At 39.4% G+C, this 11,988-nt stretch overlaps 2 protein-coding genes across 2 annotated transcripts; one reads left to right on the forward strand and one right to left on the reverse strand.

Annotated features, from left to right (window-relative positions):
* Window positions 1-1,634: 1,634 nt before the first annotated feature.
* Window positions 1,635-5,038, forward strand: cbx8b (chromobox homolog 8b). The gene is made up of 5 exons (XM_079337486.1): window positions 1,635-1,939; window positions 2,047-2,090; window positions 2,292-2,357; window positions 2,493-2,559; window positions 3,427-5,038. The coding sequence occupies exons 1-5, from the start codon at window positions 1,871-1,873 to the stop codon at window positions 4,273-4,275; spliced, it is 1,095 nt and encodes a 364-aa protein (XP_079193612.1). The 5' UTR covers window positions 1,635-1,870; the 3' UTR covers window positions 4,276-5,038.
* Window positions 5,039-6,389: 1,351 nt separating this feature from the next.
* On the reverse strand, window positions 6,390-11,953 carry cUnh17orf67 (chromosome Un C17orf67 homolog). Its single transcript, XM_079337509.1, has 5 exons — window positions 11,935-11,953; window positions 10,192-10,336; window positions 8,785-8,885; window positions 7,413-7,533; window positions 6,390-6,602 (listed from the first exon to the last, which is right to left on the reverse strand). Exons 2-4 carry the CDS (start codon window positions 10,244-10,246, stop codon window positions 7,417-7,419), a joined length of 273 nt encoding a protein of 90 aa, XP_079193635.1. The 5' UTR covers window positions 10,247-10,336; window positions 11,935-11,953; the 3' UTR covers window positions 6,390-6,602; window positions 7,413-7,416.
* Between the last annotated feature and the right edge of the window lie 35 nt (window positions 11,954-11,988).

Consider the following 11,988-nt stretch of genomic DNA (forward strand, 5'->3'; position numbering starts at 1 on the left):
TTTTTTAGAAGTGTGTTGACAAAAACAATAGGCAATTATCATGACGACATAACCTGCTGCTAAAAAAAGTTTCAGATTACATAATTTACATATTAAGCAAGACAGTTCTGTTGAACTGCTAAAATGTTTCGTTCAGAAATCTTAAACTCGTTTTATAAAATGGCCTATGCTATTTAAAGAGATGGATTTCAAACGTTGGTCCTTCATCGGTTGATTTTTATTAACCCAACTCCTGCGTTAAATTTAGTAAGCTTCTTTTTTCCTCACCTAAAAAAATGTTTTTAAATTTGATACAACACTCGCTTCCAGAAGACTGAAAACAATGACAAATTAAAACTATTTATGTTGGGAGAGGAAATCGCATGATGCTATTTCCTTCCGTTTTGACCCTATTTTATTCAAATCAAGTAGGCCTATGGATAAAAAATATTAAGATTCCAGGTTAAACGAAGAATGACTGGCCGATACATTTTACAAAGACAACAGCCTATTTTTTGTTTATTACTTAAAAAAAAAGACAAAGAATATATTTATAAGTCCTGCTTCTTCTCATGCAACATTATCCGATTACTATTATGTTATAAATATATTTTTGTATGCTTTAATATAATTAATTATTTTACTCATCTCGGCTTTTTTTTGTTGCTAAACATATCTTGAGGCTATTGCCTGCAGACGGGGCTGACTATGAGCTGATGCGTTTATTGTTTTATGTCATTCTCTGACTCTTTCTCCGCTCGTCATGATAGCCTATTAAAGAACTGGTCCACGAGAGCCAAAACATTTTTTCCGGCATCAGTTTTTTTCAGAAATCCCCTGATTTGTCATCTCTATAACCAGAAGCTTATCATTAGACCTATAACATATTTCCTGACCACTGATGTAGATGTGTGCAGTTGATTTTTCTTTTTTGCCATGAATAAATTATTATACATATGTTACCAAACATAAAGCTATAACTTATATTATTCCTAATTGAGCGCGCAGTAGGCCTAAATCAACCTCTGTGTTTATGACAGCTGGTCTTTGATTTTTGCCTCATTGTTAAGCCAGAGACAGGTAGATTTATTTTTGAACTAAGCGCCATCAGAAGCCTAATATTGATAACAAATATATTAAGGTTGTCTTAATACTTTGCCTTTAAAGTTGCCTAGTCGTAAACCTGACAAAGGATTTGTAGATTGACGACACGAATACAAAAAGTGTCGGCGAGTGGTTTTGCCTGACAGAATAAACGTGAATTGATCCTTCACGCGTGGTCCAAAAAAACCCCCAAAAAACAGGGACAAACGAAATAAATGCAAGCGGGTGAAACATTTTGTTGACATCTATAATGTGGGGGTTTCGAAATAGTAAATCGCTGATGGAGTTAACCGCGTTGGTAGAAAGAAGCGTTCAATAGACATACGACAGTGAGCTCTTTTTGCGCTGTAGCATATATTAAACAGCACTGTCATTTCCTGGTTTCACTGTTTGCTTGAAACCATTGACTCAGGAGTTATATCTACATCCTGTCACAACACGTGCATTTTGAATATCTCGTTAAAATTGCGCGAAAATATTCACACGCCGCGCGGGGAAAAAAGCCACACCGTCTCCCCTTCCTTCCGAAAGAATTCACACAGGCGCACGCTCCTCCCCTCACTTAGCAACCCGAGCACGTAGCAACGGTCGGGCCAATGGGCGTTCTCCTAGAGGTTCCACCGACTGTGGTTCCTTGGCAACGATGTAAAAAAAATTGCGCTGACGTCTATTCTGCTCTGAGTATTATGGTCTGTCGGGAATTCAGAGTGGCTGGGACTGGAGAAAAAGATCTGCTCGGCTAGCGTTAGCGTGCAGCAAGCTAACGGGAGGACGTGCTGGAGTAAACATGGAGCTGTCTGCTGTCGGGGAGAGGGTGTTCGCTGCCGAGTCTATCATCAAACGGAGGATAAGGAAGGTAGGCGTGGGATGTAACGTGCCCCCCTTTTTCTCACTGGGTGTTCAATACAATGGAATAACATCGCTTTAAAAATTTATTATCTGTGTGTTTCTTCTGGCATGCAGGGTCGGATTGAATACCTTGTAAAATGGAAGGGCTGGTCTCCCAAGTAAGTGCTGCTACACTGCATGTTTTTTCAAGAGTCTGTACTGTCTCTGCTGTGTCTGTGGTTAGCTCGTCACAGCTAGCTCAAACAGCGGGATTAAACGATGCAGACTTTAGCTTTGTGGGCTAACACTGCTGCTGCTGCCACCCTCCTGGTGTATCTGCGCTCGTTTTCCTCAGTCTCACTTCTTGTTTAAAATTACAGATACAGCACTTGGGAACCAGAGGAAAACATTTTGGACTCCCGCCTGTTTGTTGCTTTTGAGCAGAGGTAAGATATCTGCTCTGGCCTTTATGGGCAGACCCAGTGAATGTCAACATGTCCACTAAATATGCAGTGTCTTCTGTGCACTTTGTCCCCATGACACTCTAAATGGGTGTCACTTATTTGATCTTTTTAAACCAGAGAGCGTGAAAGGGAGCTGTTTGGGCCCAAAAAGAGAGGACCGAAACCTAAGACATTTCTACTCAAGGTAAATGTTTGTGATTGAATGATCGCTGCTGTCATTCACGTGTTCGTATGTGTTGCATGTGTTTTCTGGTCTCTGACTTATGTCCTTAAAGTAAATCTCAGCAAGTAACTTTGCAGTTGATGTTTTACTTCATTGCATAGGTCACTGTTTTAGTGTTAATTGTCTCAAAACAGCGCATCGATTTAATGGCTGTGCCCTCAGTGTGTGAATTAACTAATGGGGAACTGTTGACATACATGAAAGGTTTAGACGCCTTTAACAAACAGTCATTGAATCCTGGTGTACACGTGAAGTGAAAGCGTATTTATTTATATGAAATTATCTTAATCTATTCTTTTCTTATGAGGAATGTAGTCACAGTCTGATGCTGTCAGCTCTTCATGACCACAAACCATGAACATTGCTTTATGCCCTGACAGCTCATCTTGAAATAAAGACCCACATATTATAATATGGTTTCTAAAACAATGTTGTGGAATTTCCCCCAATAAATTCGATGGCCTGATAGGAAGTGTTTGGGGCTGTAGTGATCAGCAATATCACAAATACTGCCTTGCATTGTGTGCCCAATGCAAGGCATGGATTTGCAGTATTTAAATTTCAACAGGCCCTTTTTAGCTCTGACGTTTTCATATATGTTGCATGGAAAGCACACCTTTTTGAATGAATAAATGTAAGTGATTAATTATTCCTTTAAGCTGTTTTGGGTTACTGGTATTTTGCATGCTGACTCACTGTCACACTGTCATTGCTGTCTTATGACGGTTTTAAATGTGGTCTATAGACGGGCTAAAAATAAGAAGAAAGGGGAAAAAAAATATTGTAATGGTCAGTTTTTAAAACATCCTACTTTCTAACTTGTAATAGGCCCAGGCTAAAGTTAAAGCCAAATCCTATGAGTTCAGAAGGGAAGCAGTGCGAGGGATGCACGTCACCTACCCAACCCCAGAGCCGATTGTCACCCCCAGAGCCAGAGAGGGTCTGAGGGCCGTTGTTCCCACCATCTTCCCTCCCAGCACTGTCAACCGTGGGGAAAGTGTTCGTATCCGACCGCCTGAGTTTAGCATCCGGGATTACCAGCAGCCCTTCCTTCAGCAAACCAGCCCAGATGGACTCATCCATGTACCTAAAAAAAGAGGCCCAAAGCCTAAGCCCCGCTTCAAGGACAGCAGCTTCAGACCTGTGGTCCCCGAGCCACACAAGGGGAGAGCAGGTGAGCAGCTGGGCCAGTACAAGGTGTCAAAATACCAGGGGGTCGAGGAGATGAGGATGGTCAAAGTTGCCCGCAGACATCCAGAAAACCACAGTCATAAACACCATCATCATCACCACCACCATCACCACACACACAACATAGGAGCCTCAGGTGGAGGTTCCCACAAGCAGTTTTACTCAGACCACAGCCTGCATCCACACAGATTGGACATGGACACACACAGGACTAAGGACAGCTCCAGCTGCCTGGCACACTTCAAGCACCAGTCCAAAATGAGCCAAAACCTGAGTCGCCCACTGGAGCTCCCACAGATGGAGAAGCCCTACTTCTTAGACAGGCCGTCTCCCACCAGGCTCGACGACGAAGTCAACGAGGTGACGTGGAAGCCCTCCCTCGGTAACGTGGAGAAGGTTCTGGTGACCGACGTGACCACCAACTTCCTGACTGTCACTATCAAAGAGAGCAGCACTTCAAAAGGGTTCTTCAAAGACAAAAGATGATTGCTTAAAGGATTTTCTTTATGCTTCACTTTCTCTGATTCTCATTAGAATAATTCAAAGTTTATACAAAGTGTGATCTTTAGGCAAAGCTGTTTTGTAATAAATGTATAAAAGCAAAAATATGTTATGTGCAAATGTAAATATGATAAAGTCAGACATCTGTTTACTGTATTGACCAAATCAAGCAAAGTTCATTTCACATTTTGCATTGGTTGAACATGAATGGGTGGCATGTTTTCTTTGCAGCACTTAGCTACTTTGTGTACAGAGCTTTTGAATTTAAGTATTTTTCAACTGAAACTAACTAGAATGTATTTTTGTCACTCAGATATCTTCCAGCCTGATCATATCATGCTAACACTTTTCAAGAAGTGAGAGCAGGCTTGAATATTAAATTCAATCCGTGTTTTGAATATTTATCTACAAATTGAACCTATTAGATGGAAGAGAACCCGTTCAATTCTATATTGATTATTTAAAAATGGACTCAAGCACTTTGAATTGAAAAGTATTATGAAGAAGTAATCCATTTGGGTTGTGTTCAGAGTCCGAGTTGGACTAAGAGTTTGTCCTGTTAACATTTCTAAAGAGAAGATGAATGAATTCATCGTGGACACAGTGTGCAGAGATCTCTAGCATTCACATTTAACATAGTAGGCTATATTTTACATTTTCATAAAAACGTTCTCGAAGCTTCGCTCGAATAAAAGGAGTTGGTGTCAAATAACTTTGTAGACGCTCTTGAAATAAATCCTTTGAATATGCTTGTGTCTATTTATCTGTAATGTTTTATTATCAATGTTTTAGAGCGCGGTCCGCTCCGGGCCTTTAACCCAGCCATGACTTCAACTGAGATTTCCATTTGATTCATTCAAAATCTCACATGCAGTAATGAAGGCCTCAAAATATATTCTCAGGGATATTGATGTTGTTCATGCTGTCCCTATGCAGAATGATTAAAAATGCGTTCGGCTTATTTAAAATAGGTTCCTTTGGTCTTTACAGAAAATATTTACAATGAGAACGGAGTGAAGCCATAGGCCCCGAGCAGATAGATCATATAGGCCTACATTGAGTTCTGCTCATTCATGTCAGAAAAAAAGGAAACTCACTTCTTAAGGCCTAGAATAAAGTCCGCTGCTTGTTCATATAGCCGAAGCTATAGGCTATGCAGGTATTTATTTAATGCGTTCTCAATCTCGCTATTAAAAACAGGCCGTGAAATAGGATAATTTAAACATAAAAACAAATAGGCCTATTTGGTTCTTATAGGCCCTATTTATGTTGCTGCTTTATTGCACTCCTTAATAAGCGGAAGTTCTCCTGTAAGTCGACATATCATTAAAACAGGCCTATACCATTGTATTGCATTGTTTAGAGAACATAGCCCAACAAAGAGCAAGGTCTTTCATCTGTGTTTGTAACATAATATTGCAAACAGTAAGTTCTTGTAGGCCTATTAGCTCTTTTGTAAAGTGTCTTGAGATAATATTTGTTCTGAATTGGCGCAACAGAAATGGTTTGATTGATTTATCAGCACTGCGCTAAAGATCGGCTTTGATTTCAGACTTCAGCACTTTTCCCCCGCTCGGGTCTTTTAAAGCTCAGCCTTCCCTGTGCAGTATTGGACTACATCTTAAATCTTAAATCCCTCTGTCACATTGATCTGTCACACAGGATTACCTTTTGAAGGAGGATGCAGTAGCCTAAAAGCTGAAAAGAAATGGCCTATTTTACTATTTTTAAAACGCATGTTTATTGCGCAGATGTTTAACCGATCTAATCGAAATAAAAATGTCCATCCTGCTTTTGGTCACACAGCTGCTCCTGGCCTTTAACAAATCAAACATAAACAAACAAAATGTAGAGGAACAAATGTAAAACTTTCTCGCCTATGATCGCTATAATTGCCTGGCTGGACACGCGTCATTTTCTATCGGCTATAATAACATTATTTCAATTCTCAGGTGACTACAGCTTGCATTTTAGGCTAACTGAGGAAGAAAAGCAGAAGAAAATATCGCTACTGAAGGAAATGTCGACGACCTCGGGTTTCATCACTCCCTTTTGCCCTGTTTGCCCTCCCAACATAATAATGATGATCACACAGCATAGGCTCTCATGCGTTATGGTTTATTTATGTTGGCACATTTTACTCAAGTTACAACACAATAAAGATGACACTAAACTACACAGCTGTTATACAGTAAGATTATATATGACCATTAGTCAGCAGGCATCCCATGGTCATTTGAGGAGAGAATATTTCATCTTTTTATTTTCATTGTTGCCTTTCTTGAATTCATGTCTTCACTTTCGGTTGGTCACTGTAAAAACAAACAAGAACTGTTCAAACAATGACAATCAGACAGCATTGATCTGTGACCCTTCAATTCCACCATTTTATCGTGATATATATTGAGACCAATATATAGCCTAATGTTGAATTTTCATGAGAGGGATTTGTTATTTATACTGAAAATAAGTACATCACTGAGTTATAATCCTGAAGAAAATATCCCTGTATGTGGGTTTTCCAGATGATTTGGAGCCTTTTCAAAACCACCCTAGAGATTGTGCCCTAAATCACCCTAAATTAGCGGAACTGTAAAACAAATCAAACATGTTGATTTTGATCCAGTTTGTATTTGGATGATTGAAAGACGGTAGCAGTGCTGTAAAAAGGACACCATAAGTTTTACCCAGAAATCGTTTCTGTGGTTTCCTGTTGTGCCAAATAGACAGATAAAATCACAAAACAGGAAGAGAAATAACTCAACAATAGTGAAAATCATAGACGTAAACATTCTGTTTATGATAAAGAAGAACGATTCTGAAATCAGATTCATTTTGGATGAATGACATAAGGTTATTTAATGCAGGAATAGCCTGGCGTTGTTTTAAAATGTAATCAGGTGTTGTGAGTTGTTATGTGATATCTGTAAGTCTGACAGTTTGTGTAATTTTGGACAGAGGATTTAGGCCTTCTCACAGACTGTAAATATAATGGCCTGCTTTAAAATCTAAGCAGAAGTCAAATTAATAATTATGTAGCTATTTAAGATAAGTGCACATCATTACATCTGTGTGCATTCATCTGCATCAAGCATTTGGAGTTTGTGGAGACTGATGGTGACCTGATCAGACAGGGTATCCGTAGTTCCTGTCACAGCGGGGGTAGCAGTGAGGGTTCAGCCAGTTCTCCATATTGATCTCCTGGGCCCTCTGATCCAGAGCCTGCATGTGCAGAAGATGCTCCTGTAGGGAGGGATTAAGTGAACAAGGTGGCAATGCAGACATATGAGAAACAACAAAAGAAAGCTGATCAAATGACACCTAAGATAATCAGCTCTGCCGCAAAACGGTTTAGTCCTCTGCTCAGCCTTTTTGCATTTCACCGCAACAGCAGAATAAACTGCACATGACAGCGCAAAGTGAAATTACAGAGATGAGTAGAAACGAAACGGAGGTGTTCATGTCTGGATTTGCACTGTCAAAGCATCACAGACTCATAGAGAGGAATGAATTCATGGATACTGATACAGAACTGAGAAAAAAAATGGTAAAATGAGAAGTATATACAAGAAGGCTCAAGGTACACATCTTACTCGGAACAATGTCATAGGATTCATAATCGGAATACTTCAATACAGTTCTGTAATGTAGAATCTAAAAAATTAAATCTAAAATCATATTCCTTCTAATGATGTCAAGCAGCCCTGAGGTGCGCAGCAGAAGAAGGCCATGAAAGTAATTCAATTCAATTCAAAAAACTTTATTTGTCCCCGGGGGACAATTCAAGGCCACATAGAGCAGCAAATGAGAGACAGTGCAACTATGCAAAAACAGTTAACCAATCAATGTTGGTTAATGTGGAGATGGCTAAAGAATCACAAAACACACTTAAAAGTTATTTCCAATTAGAATTTAAATAATAAATTATTTTCATTTATGTTTTATCAAACATTAAACTCTTTCGCACAAGAGCTCTGTGGACTTGGAACTTTTTTTGAAAACATTTCTTTGTGTTACTTATAGTTAGTGACACACACACTAGAGATGATTTACATGTTTAGCAGTTTTAACTGATCTGTCAAATTAATAACCCAAGTTTGAAAAAGAAAAGTATACAAAAAGAGTGTGTAAATGTGACGTATCCCTTTATTTGAAACCAAATAATAATTTATTTGAGCATAAGTTACATACAAACATTTAATCAATAAGATGCCATTTTTTGAAATAAGATGTGTCTTTAAATTATGGAGAAACAGTCCAACAGTTTAAAATAAACCCACCTGCATGTGCAAAAAACCATAATCCTCAAATGATTAGAGTCATGAAAACATTTATTAAACGTTTAATTACTTTTTTATTCTGTTTTCAAATAGTAAATACTTACTGAAAAGTGTTGCTCATAAAGCTACAAACTCATGATCAACTGTCAATACTATATAATCTCCACCTTGAATCTATAATGTGTCTGTGCTCTTTGCTCTGAATGAACCTTACCCTCATTGGCTCATCGGGGTGGCCGGCCTTCATTGGTGGTTCCTGTCTCTTGCTGCGGAGCAGCTGCTTAGCGAAGTTCTCTTTGATGATAGGGTTGGCATCTGAGGGGGAGAGGAGGATAAGAAGTTGACTGTAAACAGAATCAATGTTTACTCTCATGACTTGTGATACACATCTCCATGCTGCTATTGGGGCTGTGAAACAAACAACAAAAGATATTAAAAAGGGTTTTTATATTATCTAGTTTGGTATATGTGAGTGAGCGTGTCAGGTCTAGTAGTTTACTTTTTTACAGAGGTTGTCTGATCTTCATTCAACCTCTGCCTTAGTTGGGTTTCTTTGTTTTTTTACAATGAACAACAGCTGTTTGCTTGCTGCTAAGTATTGGCACATCTGGGTAAAAATACTCTCCCTGAGAGCTGTTCCCCTCTCACCAATATGTGCTGCTGGAAAGCTGTGTCTGACCTGATCTGTTTAGCCAGGATATGTAAGGCTGTTTGTTTTCCAATACGAGTACCAAGGGTGCAGCGCGCGCACACACACACACACACACACACACACACACACACACACACACACACACACACACACACACACACACACACACACACACACACACACACACACACACACACACACACACACACACACACAGGTCTTTGCAGAGTGTTCTCTCTCCCTCTCTCTAACACAGCTTGCATGAGGAGGCAGGGTATTGGGCTGGAAGGTAACAAAGTGCCCATTCATCCTCGTGTCTCTCCGGGGAGCCCTGTCAACACAGCACGTGACCCCACCAGGCAGCCAGGCCGAATCTCTCTTCCTCCCCTGCCAGAGGGAGCTGCTGTGAGTGAACCCAGCTCTGTCAACACAAGGTACAAGCTGCTGCTGCCTGGGCCCCAAAAGCAACGTGGCAACCTCCTCCAGTTATCACATTATGAAAAACTTACTTTTAAAGTAAAAAAAAAAACCAAACAAACAAACATGAAAAATTGTTAAGATTTGCTAAATGCAGTTGTATTCAAAGTTAAGCTTAAGCAATTGTTTACAACGGTGCAGAGGCTTTAAACAGTTTCAAGTTATATTACATGTGTGACTTTATAAACAAGGAGTAAGATCTACAATCTAGTCTATATGTGATGTGTAACGTGATAACCTTTGTTGAGACATAGCCCTATAAATAAAAAAACATGATTAGTTGTTGGTGCTAAATCATACCTGTAAAAAGCTGCAGGGTTGAAAATACAGAACAATCTCTGTTACAAAATGGGGATGAATTTTAATAATGTAGACCTACCCAAAGTACTGTATGCCCCTCTTAGCTTTGTCTGAAAAAAGTTGTCCTTTTGATTTGAATGTTGCCCGATATGATCGTGTTATGTTACTGTTAAACCCCCAAAAGTTTCCTACCTGTGAAGATGGTCAGCAGGACCAGGCACAGCAAAAACACCACCAGCTTCTTCATCTTCTTCACCTTTTCTCTGTCTGAGCTTTCTATGCTTTGCAGTCCTGACTAGAGTCCAAAGGGGTAAAGGGAGAGATTCTCCTCCTCCTCCTGCACGCAAACCACAAACTGTCACATACCTGCTCATGTTACTTGAATGATGTTAAAAATAAAATAATTAATACACTAGCCTATTTATCATCAGGTACGCTAATAGCGCTGTTGCATAAATATACAGTTGAACTCTTATATTAAATATTCATATTTGCAAAATTCAGGATGACAAAAACAAACACTAAGTGAAGCAAGAAGAAGACTGTCCACTAGATGGCAATACAAACCCAGTCATTGGGGGAGAAGGGACTGTTCTTGAGACGTTTTGAACATATAATTAAATACACTGTTCAGCTTATGGAAATGACTTCAGACCTGATGTTTTAGCAAGGGAAAACTGTCGCCTATTTTTGAGATGGTTTATTATCTTGTAAATGAAGGTTGCCTCCACAATATGCTTCATTTCAAAAGTGGTCTATCTATCCTTTATTTTTCAATCCATCCATTTACTTGGAGATGCTGGATGAAATACCCGAGGAAGATAGCCAGTCTGATAATAGTTTTTCTTCAATTCAGTCCCAAATCTGACTTCCGTCAAAATTAGGTTTGGAAGAGTTTCATATGTTTTTCACTTGTGTGTAGCAATAAAGGTATAGTCTATGGTCTTGACAGTAATTAATGGGAACTTGGATCACACATCACAAAGACGGGATAGTTGACCAAGCATCAGTTTAATATTTTTTTAAAATATTATTTGTTATCTATTTCACTTCTGGATTGGAGCACTGCCAGTGACGTTCTCGGGAAGACGTCACTGGGCGTCATCCTTTCCGTTTCCTGCCTCTAGCTGCCCCCCATGATTCACGCACACGTCCTCATTACAATGCGCACTTTAATGATAACGTTGTTGGGATTAATTCATGGGGCAGAGAAAGCTTTTGTTCCCACAATGTGATTATCTGACACGCTATGAGCTCAGGACAAAATGGAGGCGCATGCGCACTGTTGACCTGCACTCTGTACGTCAGGCGCTCACAGTCAGAGATGTTAAACAGAGTAAGATGTTCACTTCTTTTTTTTCTTTTTTTCCGTGGTCGCTTGTTTCTCCCAAACCAAACAGGAGTCTTTTACAACTACTTCTGGGTACCATACACAAGGAAAGTCTATCTAGAAAACATTTGGCATTATACAATATCTAATAATGTATTGTTTATTTGGAACAAACGCACCCCATATGCAATGCTTTCCATAGTAACCTATGTAATGTTGTTAAAGTTCATTTGCACCTGTAGTCCTATGTCAAGCACCAGAATGATGCACTTGCAAAAGTAACACTGTTGAACGGCAAGTTAGTTATTAAGGCAATGACTTAATTTATGGGCCAAAGTGCAAGGTATTTGGTCAAGATCAAGTCTTAGGCAAAAGGAACTGCCTAAATGATCCAATTGAGGCTTAAAATGTAATTCAAAACCCCTGCTGCAGATGTGAGGATGCTCGGCCCCCAGGTTAAAAACAACGTGATACATAGAGCACAGAAGAAGACACGTGTCAAATTACCTAGTGTCATACTTAATGATGTATTTTTCTTAAGAACTATTACTTAACTTAGGCCTACATATTTTTGCCTCTGTAATTTCCGTGAGGTATAGGCTTACCTGTAATCGGGTAGGCTATCATATTTCAGTTTTTATTTAGCAAGGCTCCAAAAA

The sequence above is a fragment of the Symphodus melops genome (genome assembly GCF_947650265.1).
Source record: "Symphodus melops genome assembly, chromosome: 2".
NCBI classification, from domain to species: domain Eukaryota; kingdom Metazoa; phylum Chordata; class Actinopteri; order Labriformes; family Labridae; genus Symphodus; species Symphodus melops.

Coding starts and splice junctions, on each gene's coding strand:
- cUnh17orf67 (XM_079337509.1), bottom strand. CDS start 10,246: ATGAAGAAGCTGGTGGTGTTTTTGCTGTGCCTGGTCCTGCTGACCATC. Junction 8,886..10,191: donor CCTGCTGACCATCTTCACAG/GTAGGAAACTTT, acceptor TCTCCCCCTCAG/ATGCCAACCCTATCATCAAA. Junction 7,534..8,784: donor ACCCCGATGAGCCAATGAGG/GTAAGGTTCATT, acceptor CCCTCCCTACAG/GAGCATCTTCTGCACATGCA.
- cbx8b (XM_079337486.1), top strand. CDS start 1,871: ATGGAGCTGTCTGCTGTCGGGGAGAGGGTGTTCGCTGCCGAGTCTATC. Junction 1,940..2,046: donor TCAAACGGAGGATAAGGAAG/GTAGGCGTGGGA, acceptor TCTGGCATGCAG/GGTCGGATTGAATACCTTGT. Junction 2,091..2,291: donor TGGAAGGGCTGGTCTCCCAA/GTAAGTGCTGCT, acceptor TTAAAATTACAG/ATACAGCACTTGGGAACCAG.